The 11,005-nt window shown below is 48.9% G+C and overlaps 1 protein-coding gene across 1 annotated transcript; it reads left to right on the forward strand.

Moving 5' to 3' along the window:
• The first annotated feature begins 915 nt into the window (after positions 1-915).
• HERPUD1 (homocysteine inducible ER protein with ubiquitin like domain 1) lies at positions 916-7,806 on the forward strand. Its single transcript, XM_040074940.2, has 8 exons — positions 916-1,056; positions 2,329-2,406; positions 2,495-2,566; positions 3,571-3,692; positions 4,158-4,280; positions 4,844-5,182; positions 6,017-6,122; positions 6,754-7,806. The coding sequence occupies exons 1-8, from the start codon at positions 925-927 to the stop codon at positions 6,919-6,921; spliced, it is 1,140 nt and encodes a 379-aa protein (XP_039930874.1). The 5' UTR covers positions 916-924; the 3' UTR covers positions 6,922-7,806.
• The last annotated feature ends 3,199 nt before the right edge of the window (positions 7,807-11,005 follow it).

Below are 11,005 nucleotides of genomic sequence, written 5' to 3' on the forward strand. Positions count from 1 at the left end.
AGTTGCGAAACCGAGTCTTGGCTGCAGACTCATCCGTGCCTTTGGGCAACAGGTCTGGCTGCCAAGGAACACTGAGCAGCTCCTGAAACACGCGGAGTAAATACCTGGTGCCGAGAGATAAACCCGGCGCCTCACGTTCCTACAGTTTTGTTTTGAAGGACGCGAAAACCCCCTCCTGGTGCACCAGGATCATTACCACGGGCTTTTTAGGATCGCATCTCACTGTAAGAGCGGCATGAGGACAAGCAGCACTCAGAAGCTGCTCGTCCACATTTTTATGGGGTTTTTTTTTGTGTTTTTTGTTAGTAAAAATGTCATGAATTATTAACTTTCCCCAGCATCTCCGCACTCTTCTTTTGGCTCCACTCAGAGGGATGGATTGTCCTGTACCCACAAAGCCCGCAGCAAACCTGCTGGGGTAGCTACACATCTCGGGGAAGAGAACCATAGGGAAAAAAGGGATGTTTCACCTGGATCAGGCTGTGGATGCAGCACGTGCAGGGCTCCACGAGAGCTGTGCTGCTCCAGCGGGCGGAGGGGAGAGGGAAGGTGAAGGAAAGAACCCCTAAGAGCTGCGTTGGTGCCGGAGGAGGTGTGGTTGAGGGAGGGAAGGAGGGAAGGAGGGAGAGAACACAGCGATACCGGCCCGCCGATGGCCTCCGCCCCTCAGGGCCCGGGCGGGGCGGGTCACGGTCGCCGTGGTGACCGCATAGCCCCTCCCCTCACCCGGCACCGCCCAATCAGCGCCCCCGTCTCCTCCGGGGGGTGCACGCGGGGCTCCGTTCCATTGGCCCACGTGTCAACCTCCGCCCCTGCCCCCATCGCGGCCAATCAGCCGCAGCCACCGCGGCCCTGCGGCGGGGCCGGCCCCTATAAAGAGCTCGCCGGGGAGGTTTTGCAATCGCCGCCCGCCTCGCGCCCGCCATGGAGGAGCCGCTGTCGCTGCTGGTCCGGAGCCCCGCGCAGCGGCACCGCGACCTCCGCCTCCGTGCCGAGCCTGCCTGGACCGTGCGCCGGCTCAAGACCGAGCTACGCCGGCTCCTGCCCGACGCGCCGGTGAGTGCGCGGTCCCCTCTTCCCGCAGCCCCGCCGGGCGGGTCCCTGCGCGCAGCCTCGCCGGGTGGGCTGGCTGGGCGGGTGATGGGGGCTGATTTCCCGCGGGGCAGCGGCCGCAGCCGCCGTGGGGCTCCCGCGGGGCTCCGGGACCGGTACCCGCCCCTCGGGGTGCCCCGGTCCCGGTTGCGTCAGCCGCGCTTGGGCTATTTTGGGACTCGTTCGTGGCCCGGCCGCGGTTAATCATTAACCGCGCTCCCGGGACAGCGTGTCCTGCAGGTGTGTGGGCACGTCAGAGCCCGCTGGCACCGGGGAGCGGCGCCCGGGCTCCGCGTCCCGTCGGGCGGGCAGCGGGCGGCCGGGGCCCTTGCTGGGGCTGTGAGGGCGCGTTCGCGTGGAACGGGAGGCGCAGCGCCGGCGTGATGGGACTTGCGGGGTTGAAATGCAGAAGTGTGGCTTCCCCTGAGCCGCAGGACACGGGAGCTGACGCGTGAGTGCTGCTGGAGCAGCTGGCGCTCCCCCGGCAGGGTGCGTGGCCTTCACAGAACCGATAAACTTGGGAAAGATCGCCAAGATCATCAAGTTCAACCTTCGACCAAATGCCACAATCCCTACTAAAGCAAGCTGTGAAATGCCACGTCTATACTCATTTTTCTGAAGAGTTCCAACGATAGTAATTCCATTTCCAAGAGTAGCCTCTTTCATTGCTTAGCCGTTCCTTCAGTGAAGACATTTTTCATATTTTTCATCTAGAGACTGCCCTGCAAACTTAGGGCTGTTTCCCCTTGTCCTGTCACTCGTTGCCTGGGAGAAGGCCTGATTCCCATGCTTTTGCCGTGCTTTCCCTGGGAGTGTGGTGATTATCCAGGAACAGGCTTCGGGTGCTTCCAGCAGCTGCTGTGGGACAGCTCCTGATGGAGAGCTGCTGGGTCCCACTGGACGGGGTGTTACAGATTTATTTGACACTACCTCTGGTGCTGATCAGATTAGATGGAACTCTGAACTTCTGTTTTTAAGAAACACAAATGTTTTTGTTGGGACTGTAAAAGATACAATATGTATCCAGATTCTTATGCAGGTTTGCACCTCGATAATATCCCTCCTGGGCATTCAGTTGTTCTCATAACTTCAGCTGAACTTTGATGTACACGGTTCTCTCTGCACCTTAGTATGTGGGATGCTCCAAACTCCGTGCCTCTCTCCACCAGCTGTAAGCGGTGTTGGTTAATGCTTGGCAGAGCAAGTAATCCTACTCTTTGTTTTCTTCCTTCAAAGCCTGAAGCGGACCAAAAGCTGATTTATTCTGGGAAGCTGCTGCTTGATCACCACTGTCTGGGAGAATTGTTGCCAAAGGTATAAAAAAGTATTTTTTATGGTGTGCTGAACTACATCTAGAGAAGGGATTATTATTTTTTTTAACTTATCTTCCCTTTTATTTCAGCATGGGGAGCTGCATGCTCTTCATTTGGTATACAATGTCAAGACTCCTGCAAATATGCAAGAAACCAAAGAGGTAATTAGTCTTAACTCTGAATCTTGGGCAGGTAACTGAAAACAAGAAGTGTTGGGTGACCATTTTAAAGTTCCCTGTGACTGCAGGTTTTCCCTATTAGTACAACAGCACTATTACATTGTGATAATTTGTTGGGGAATGTGAGAATGTATTTGGACTAAGCTGAGTAAAAAAAATTGCCTCTGCAGTTCATCAGTAAAGATTTTCATAGCATCTGTTGAGAAAGATCTAGTTGTGGTGTGCTGCTCAGGGGGGAAGTGCTTTCTGGTAGATTCAGTTTTATTAAATAGACTGACTTGCTGTGTCCCAGGCACACTTGGACAGATTGAGCTTGTGGTCAGAAGAGAAGCAGAGGGAAGTGGTTCTGATCTGTGTGGGGAGGGAAGAAGGCTGAGAACTGCAGACAATTCACCTGGTCCCATTGAATACTCATCTTTGGCTTCTCTACAGGCTCAGCCTTGGTGCTGGAGCTCAGTGCAAGTACAAATGGCCAAAACCCATTCTTTTTTTAAAGTGTCTGGGCAAAGGTTTCTAGAGGTGTGGTCCTGCGGCCCATTAAAGGCACTGTGAGCTAACCCTGCCCATGCCTGGGGGTTGCTAGATGTGAGCCCCCTTTGGCTGGGTGTTAGTCAGACGTATCACCACACGACAGCTCACAGTTTGTCCAAGCAGTATATATTTGCCTAGGGAAAAGCCGAAGTGATTTTTATATTTTTATAACCAGATGGGCACTGAATGTATGCATAAGAAGTAACAAATAAAGTATAGAGCTTGTGAAAGGGAAGAGTAGCATAAAATCCGTTTTGCCTCTGATCCATTTGGTTCCAGGAGTTTTAGAGTCCTGATAGAGGTGCTTGTGGTCCCCAGGAGGAGGGGCAGCACTCAGAGGTGCTGTGCAGGAATAGGTATTAAAACAAGGTCATACTTTGTGGGGTGCTGCTTTTTTGCATAAAGCGTGTGTGGTGTCCTGAGTAAACCTCACCGGCTGCACTGCTTCTCTGTAGGTTAAAGCTGATCAACCCAAGTTACCATCAGAAGCCAGGCAGGAATCAAATGTGCCTTCCTCAAATGGTGGAAGATTGAGGAGCTCTTCAGGTGTCCACTCATCAGCAGAAGCCAGTAATGGGTAAATACAATTTTATATACATCTTTAAGATGCTGTGTTTGTGTTGGATTCCAGCTCCTTATGCCACATCTGCTGCCATAAATCCATAGAACATGGGCCAAATATGATGAGGCTTTATATAAAAGCTTTAGTGAACATACAATAATTTGGATTAGAAGGGATCTTTAAAGGCTTTCTAGTCTAACCCTCTGCCATGAGGGACACGTTCCACTAGATCAAGTTGCTCTGTCCAACCTGGCCTTGAACACTTCCAAGGATGTGGCATTTAAGGGAAAATGCATTGCTCTGTTGATTAGGAAGAAAAGCATTTCCTTTGTTCATGTGGGTAAACAGGTGTCTAGAAGGAAGAATTAATTTTGTATTTGGGTGCACAAAATGACAGAAGCTATTTACATTGTTCTGTAATAAATTGCTCTTGCTGTTAGTTCATTGTTTGCTAATGAATGTGTTCAAATTTTGACCAAGGCTGGAAACCACTTGGAGTCCCTTCCAGAGCGTGGCTCCTGGCTTCTCTGCTTACACAACCTACAGCATGCTCCAGATGTCCTGGTTCCAGCAGATTTATGCAAGACAGTATTACATGCAATAGTAAGTGTTCTATTCCAAGCTGCCAGTGGGAAGTAGAAACTGTAATACATGAAATTTCAAAGCTCCTGGCAATTCTTCCTCTTTCGATGGTGCCTGGAGACTTTTTCATCATAACTTGTACTGAATGTTTTGGGACTGCACCTCTCACTGTGCTGCTCTGTTACTGTTCAGGCCAATGGTTCTGAATCTTGCCCTATCTGACTCTTTATTGGGAGTACAGGTGTCTCTAGAGTAAATCTGAGAGTGCACACAGCATTGACTGGACATCAGTGACAGGTCAAGCTGAGACTTGCAGAAGGCTTTTAGACTACCTGCAGGTTGCTCTAAGTTGTTTTTGTGAAGTATTGACATTACTGTTGATAAAGGGGAGGGTGCCTGGTTTGATTTGTTGAAGTCGCTGTACAGCTGTTAGGGGTGGAACTAAAACTCTAAACTTGGTGCTTTCTGCTTGCCTGTGGTCTGACTCTGTTGTTAAAGATGGACAGATTTTCACCCACAGGACCTGTGGGAAGTGTGGAAGGATATGACTAAGCCTCATTCTGGACTTTGTTCTCTGGTTCTAGCTTGGCTTCTACTGCTGCATCTGCTGACCCATCCCGTGCCCAGCATTCTCAGGAGATACCAGTGACACCTCCAGCTCCTCTCCCCGGCCCATTTCCTGGCCAAAACCAGCCTGGAAACCAGAATGTTGGTGCTCAGGTTAATGCAGTGGCTGACCAGAACCTGAGGATGAATGCCCAAGGGGGGCCCCTCGTGGAGGAAGATGAGGAGGGTGGCAATCGTGACTGGTTGGACTGGCTCTACTCAGCAACGCTGTTATATGTTTTTGTCAACATGGTCTATTTCTACTCCAGTATCAGCAGACTCCTCCTCGTCATGGGTGGCACTGTTCTGATGTATCTGTGAGTGCATGCTGTTCTTATTTCCTGTTCAGGAGGGTTTCTCTAAAGTACTGAGTTCTGTGCTGAGCTTCGTAGGACTTTTGCACCTGGAAAGGGCAAACCACTCCTCTGTATCCTGGTGTAATTCAGTATTTAGAAAAAAAGATGATTAAGCCTGTGTCTGGATTAAATGAAGACTGTGGCTGATCTCACTGGGGCTTTGCAGTTCCTGGTGTGGCTGCCTTTCTGTTTCAGAGAACTACTTGAAACCAAAGTAGCCCCTGTTGTAAAGCTGCAGCAACTCAGCAGCGTAGAGCAGACAGACCTGGAGGTTCAGTGCAGAAAATTACAGCTTTGTTGGGAAATGAGTGTTTGAAGTCTGGGAAGAGGGCCCCACACTTGCTGTTTCAGTCCTGCATCCATGCAGTTTTTTTGCTGTGTTGCCCCTCTGGAGAGCAGACCAGGCTGAACTGAATGGAGTGTCCTGAACTGCCTTTGAACCTCTCTGAGTGGGGGAATAGAATTAGGATAAAAACACAGACGAGAATGAACCCTCAGCTGCTCTGCTTGAGATGTCTTATCTGAGAAAGATAATCTGCCCTGCGAAATTCTTTGATCATGTGTGGAACAAGTGATGTAAGTGTCTGAATTGTAGGTCTAGGAGTTAAAAGTGGAATCTTTCCAACATCTCTGTAGGCTTGGAGAGTTGAAGGTTAATTGTTCTGTTGAAAGTCCTTAAATGTAACTGTTGCTATTTCCAGCAGTTCTGAGCACTCAGATGTGCAGCTGTTGTGTACCAACCAGGATGAGTAATGTTGAAACAGCATTAATTAATGAATCTGTTGCCTTCCCCAGACACCATGCTGGATGGTTCCCGTTTAGACGAAGACCAGTTCAGCCCTTCCCAGGCAATGTTCCTCCTCAAGCTGCTCTAAACCAGGACCAGAACAACAACTTTCAGGTATTGCTTTGCTCTATTTTTAAACTATGAAACCCTGTCAAGTTTTGCTTTTTAATAATTTTGCTGTTTAATGATTGTGTAGTAGAAAAAACTTTTATTGAAACCTTCTGTAAGACACTATCATCCATGGGAGAAAAATTGCCACCTGAGTTCCCCATTAGTGTAGTAAATTCCTTAGTTAACCTTCATCCTGAAATACTTTGATTTTGATCTTTTAGCTGCTTCTGTCCTTTAGGAAGTTGGTAATGGGAAGTGGTCTGTCTCAGGCTGTAACTAAGGGCAGGGTTCAGGCTACACCTCTGTGGGATTTGGGTCTATAAGCAGTTTGAGTTTTTCATTTTGAGCTGACAGTTCTGATGTCAATGGAGGTTAATTAGCTGTAAATATGTAATTCACGTGATCTGGTGCTTGATGGCTGTCCTGGGCAGTGTTTCTGGATGGCAGTGTGAGTTAACCAGTACTGCCAGTGTGCAGCTTGGGTGTGTGACTTTGTATCTGGGGCTGTATCTGGGGCTACTTGAAAACACTTATACTCAAACAGTGACATTCCAGCAACAAAAACAGTCTGACGCCTGATTTTTCCAATGCATTTCTGAAATTCTCCTTTACCAAATATCCTTTATTTTGGCAGGGGGAAAACGGAGGCAGAACAAATGAGTCTGAGACACCTGCTGATGAGGGACAGGCTTTCCAAGACCTGCAGCAAGCCAACCCTTCATTTGTGAGCACGGTGTGGGTTTTTTTCAAGACTTTCTTTGCATCCCTCCTTCCGGAAGGGCCTGGACTGACCCGCAACTGATTTGTCACCAGTCTGCTTGTCTGAAACTTCAGTGGACACCTGAGAGAACCAGCTATCAACTCCAGACCAGGTGTGGCAAGGGATGGCACTTCCTCTGGCTTTCACTGACCAAGCAAATAAAGCTGCAAGAAGCCTTACACCATTACAGCCCAGAGACTGAGATGCTTGTCCTCATTTCAAAGAACTTTGTTCCATAGCGTTTATTAGGTATCTCTGTAGAGGCTTGGCATTGTGGACTTGTGCACTAAAGGCACAGGCTCTGAGCGGGTGTGCAAAAATGTTAGGGAAGCAAATTGCTTCTTCTGTGCAATGTGATTCCTGTTGGAATGTTTCAAATGCTATTTTAATTACACTGAGTGTAGGATCTCAAACAAAAATTGCTAGATGTGCATTAGCAGATTTTTAGGAAAGATCTATTGTTAAATTGCTTCAAGAATATTTTAAGTTTTCTTTGTAAATATTTGCCTATGAAGAATGTGTTGTGAAATCTCCTTGTTGGACAAAGTGGAGGACTGTAAGATGGTGATGTAGATAAGCAATTACCTCAGTGATGTTGCAGACTAAATTTCATGTTGCTGAATTCAGGTAGTTTAAATTCAGGATTTAATTCCCCCTGCCCTTTCTCCTTCCCCTCTGCCCTGCTGCCACATCATGGGGGAAGACTTAAGTGTGTTCAGGGCTAATTATATTTAGTAAAAACTTATGCAAAATGTAAACTTCTTCACTGCTTTTGAATGCAGAGTAAAAGCAGTCTAATTCCTGTATTCAACTTTGCAGTCTCACTCCAGTGCAACTCCTCTTGTATTACTTCATTGTGTTACCTTTAATTTCTGATATGGTTAAGGGCTGTTATTGCAATAAAATTTGCAGACATTTATATCCACATTTGTATATAACTTCTGTAGCAATCAGAAGACCACCTGTGCAAAGCACAGGGTGTGTTCTTGCCTGGCTTTTATTGAAAAGTCATGATGAGGGAGTTGGGATATGAGGGGAAAAGGTGCTTAATTCAGTTCCTTGCTCAGCTGTGTTCTTCAGCAGGTGAAGTGCCTTGAATAGCTTGGAGTTTGTTTGCTTATGGAAAGCTGGTAACAGAAAGGCCATGGACACCTTAAAATGGTAATTCTGTAGGTATTTGGAAAATTGGGCTCCTTGGACCCTGCCTGAGACTCACGGTGAAGTTGCAACACAGTCTTGGCTCAAGATGTGCTGTCTAGGAACAGCTGCCACTCCTGGAACTTGTTGCTCTTTTCCTCTGCTGCCTGCCCTTGGCAGGACAATTTGTGTGTTGGCCCTGCCAACACTCCTCATCAGTTGGGATGAGCAGTTGTAGCAGGTAATTCGTGATCTTGCTAAGTCAGACCAGACATTCTGGTACCTGTGGAAGCCACCAACAGAGAATGCTTGACATGGTTTGTTGGTGTTACCTGTGGGAGCCACTTAATCCTGGTGCTGGATTTGAACAAATTCTTTTCCAGGCTTGTTTTTCTGCTGTATCTTTGGTTCATCGGAGACTTGAAGGATGGGTAGGACAGTGGTATAATATCTTTTAGATATTTAAAATGAAATTTTTGAGATTTAGCAAACCATCACTCAGGTGTGCCTAAATTAACTGAGCTGTGGCTGTGCTCAGTTTTAGCAGGAGAGAGCAGTTCCTGGCAGCAGAAATAAACTGGTTTGGTATGGTTAAGACAGCAAGCACATAGTGCTGGACTGCTTGTGAAATCTCCAGTCTGAAAATTTATCAGAGACAGCAAAACATCTGTTGTCTTGCAGCTTTTGCTGTTCCCAGGAGCAGGCAGATGGGTTGAAAGCTAGTTGAAAAACTAATGAAATGTAGCTAATGCCACTGCTGAGATGCAGTGAGAGTCCTGGACCTTAGAGAACATTTCCTCAATGGTTCTGTGAAACGCATAACCTCTGCCATGAGGGTGGAGGGGAGCAGTGACTGCAGCAGAGGACACGTCCTGTGGAAGTAAATCCTGTGTAACCCTGCAGAGGCAGCTGCCAGTGGTGTGCACCCAGGCAGGAGCACTGGGGTGTGAGGGAGCCGTGCCTGCCTGCGGGCTCCAAGCACCTGTGGCTGAGCCAGCCTGCTGCAGTGTGGAGCTGGGAGTTTGGGTGCCTCTGACCCTGTCACTGAGCCCTGACCACTGGATGCCTCTGGTTGCCTGAGACCCTGGGAGCAAGCAGAGACAACTGAGGCATGAAAGGAGGAACTGAGGCAGCTCAGCTTGGAGAGATGTCAGTGTAAGGAGGGAGGTATGTAAGGAAGGGTTAGAGCCTGCTGTGAGCACCAGTGAGTGGCCCTGAAAATGAGGGAATCCAGGTTACACATGAGCAAACGTGAGCCTTGAATTTTCCATGTCCTCACTGCTGGGACAGAAGCTGAGAGACCAGAAGGGGCCTTGAGGCTTGTGGGTTTAGGAGGCTGTGTTTGCCTTGGCTCACGCTTCAAGCTCGGGTTCTGCTGCTGTTTTAGCTCCTCGGCGTGCTCGTGAGCTGCAGCACCCGACCTGTTCAGTGTGTGTTGTGTAGGGCAACTGAGGGCAGACAGGTTGTGGCAGTGGAAGTCCTCTGAAGGTCCACAGGGTGGCAAAGTGAGCAGCAGGATAACGCCAGTTCCTCTGCTGCTGTGTCCCCTGATAGTCTCTGGCAGCTGTTCCCAGTTGAGAGCAGTTGTCTGTCCCCACTGAGGAACGAGTCGGGGAAAAACGTACAATCTGTTTTTCCCAGACACCTTTGTTCTTGTTGTGGACACTCCTAACAGGCTGCTTACTTGGGAACCACTCAAGTCCTGTTTGTCACTGCGGATATGGTCCTGTCCTCAGCTCCTGGAACATAAATCTCCTGGGAATGAGGTTATAAGCAGATAAGCTGGTGATGGTGGCGTGTTTGTTTGTGTGTGGTTTCCCCTTTTCTCTGAAGAGCTGTTTCATTTCTGCACTGACTTGCCCGTTCTCCCTGTTCTCAGCAGCCAGGGACAGCCCAACAGCTGTGCAAGTGCCCAGCTGAGTGTTAGAACTCCCTCTGCTCTTTGTCCCGGGATCCATTTCTAGCTGTGAGTCTGGTGGGGTTTGCAAAGCCGTGCATACCAGCTGTGTGTCCCCGGAGGCCATCCCAGCTACACCCCCACTGTGTTACCAAACCTGCCGACTGCCTCTTCATCACCTCCCTCCAGCCCTTCTGCTGCATAGGAGCAGCTCCTGAGCTGCCTGCTGCTGTTTAACGTGGTGTGAATTTCAAAAGGAGTGCACCTTTTGAAGGTCCTGGTGTGGCAGCCCCTCACAAACCTGCGGTTCCTGTGCAGCTGCCTGCCTGGGAGGGTTGGACAAACCCTGGGAAATGCTCCTGGGCCCATGCCTTGTGTCTGCTCAGTGGACTGTGCTGCAGAAGAACCTCCCCAGTTTCTTAGAGTAGCGCTGAAAGTTGCATTTGCTGCTCTTTCAGGCCAGCTTTGCTGGTGCAGGGTCAGTGCCACAGAAATACAGCTGGCTGCACTTCCAGCTGCCCTGGGCACCCTCAGCTGTGAAAAGCCTGGGCTGACGTAGGGCCACCTGTGTGTGCCAGCTTATTTTTTTCATTTTAGAGGTTGTTATGGATGATACTGGTACAGAAGAGAAGAAATCGAGTTGGCTTCAGGAGAATTTGGACTTGAACCCTCCCCTGGGGTCAGGACATCACTCAAGGAGACTCCTTGAGGCTGAGAGCCCTCACTTTATCGTGTGGTGGTGGATTCCAGGTTACTCCTGCTTTCTAAAATTTTGAGAGTGACTTGGGTAATACCAATCTCATTTGGCAACACAAATCTGTATTCAAATACTGCGTAGCTTTAATAGATTTAACTAGTTTATAAAATAATTCTTATTTGAATGTAGCTTCTGTCAATTTTATAAACCTCTAGGTGGGAAGGGAGCAGTGGTCCTTGGGCTGACCCCAGTGCCATCCCAGGCTGTGTGAATGCTGGCAGTGGTGCTGGAGCCCATCCTGCTGACGGGGACAGCCAGTGTACCTGGAAGGCTCCCTCAGGAAGCATCTGCAGGGTAACACCGAATGTTTTGGTCAATGCAGCACAAAGATTAAT

The sequence above is a fragment of the Hirundo rustica genome, chromosome 11 (genome assembly GCF_015227805.2).
Source record: "Hirundo rustica isolate bHirRus1 chromosome 11, bHirRus1.pri.v3, whole genome shotgun sequence".
In the NCBI taxonomy this organism is placed as follows: domain Eukaryota; kingdom Metazoa; phylum Chordata; class Aves; order Passeriformes; family Hirundinidae; genus Hirundo; species Hirundo rustica.

Bases quoted from the DNA above. Each gene is read 5' to 3' on its own strand.
- HERPUD1 (XM_040074940.2), top strand. From the start codon at position 925: ATGGAGGAGCCGCTGTCGCTGCTGGTCCGGAGCCCCGCGCAGCGGCAC. The intron at 1,057-2,328 runs GTGAGTGCGCGG...CTTCCTTCAAAG, and splicing joins GGCTCCTGCCCGACGCGCCG to CCTGAAGCGGACCAAAAGCT. The intron at 3,693-4,157 runs GTAAATACAATT...ATTTTGACCAAG, and splicing joins TCAGCAGAAGCCAGTAATGG to GCTGGAAACCACTTGGAGTC.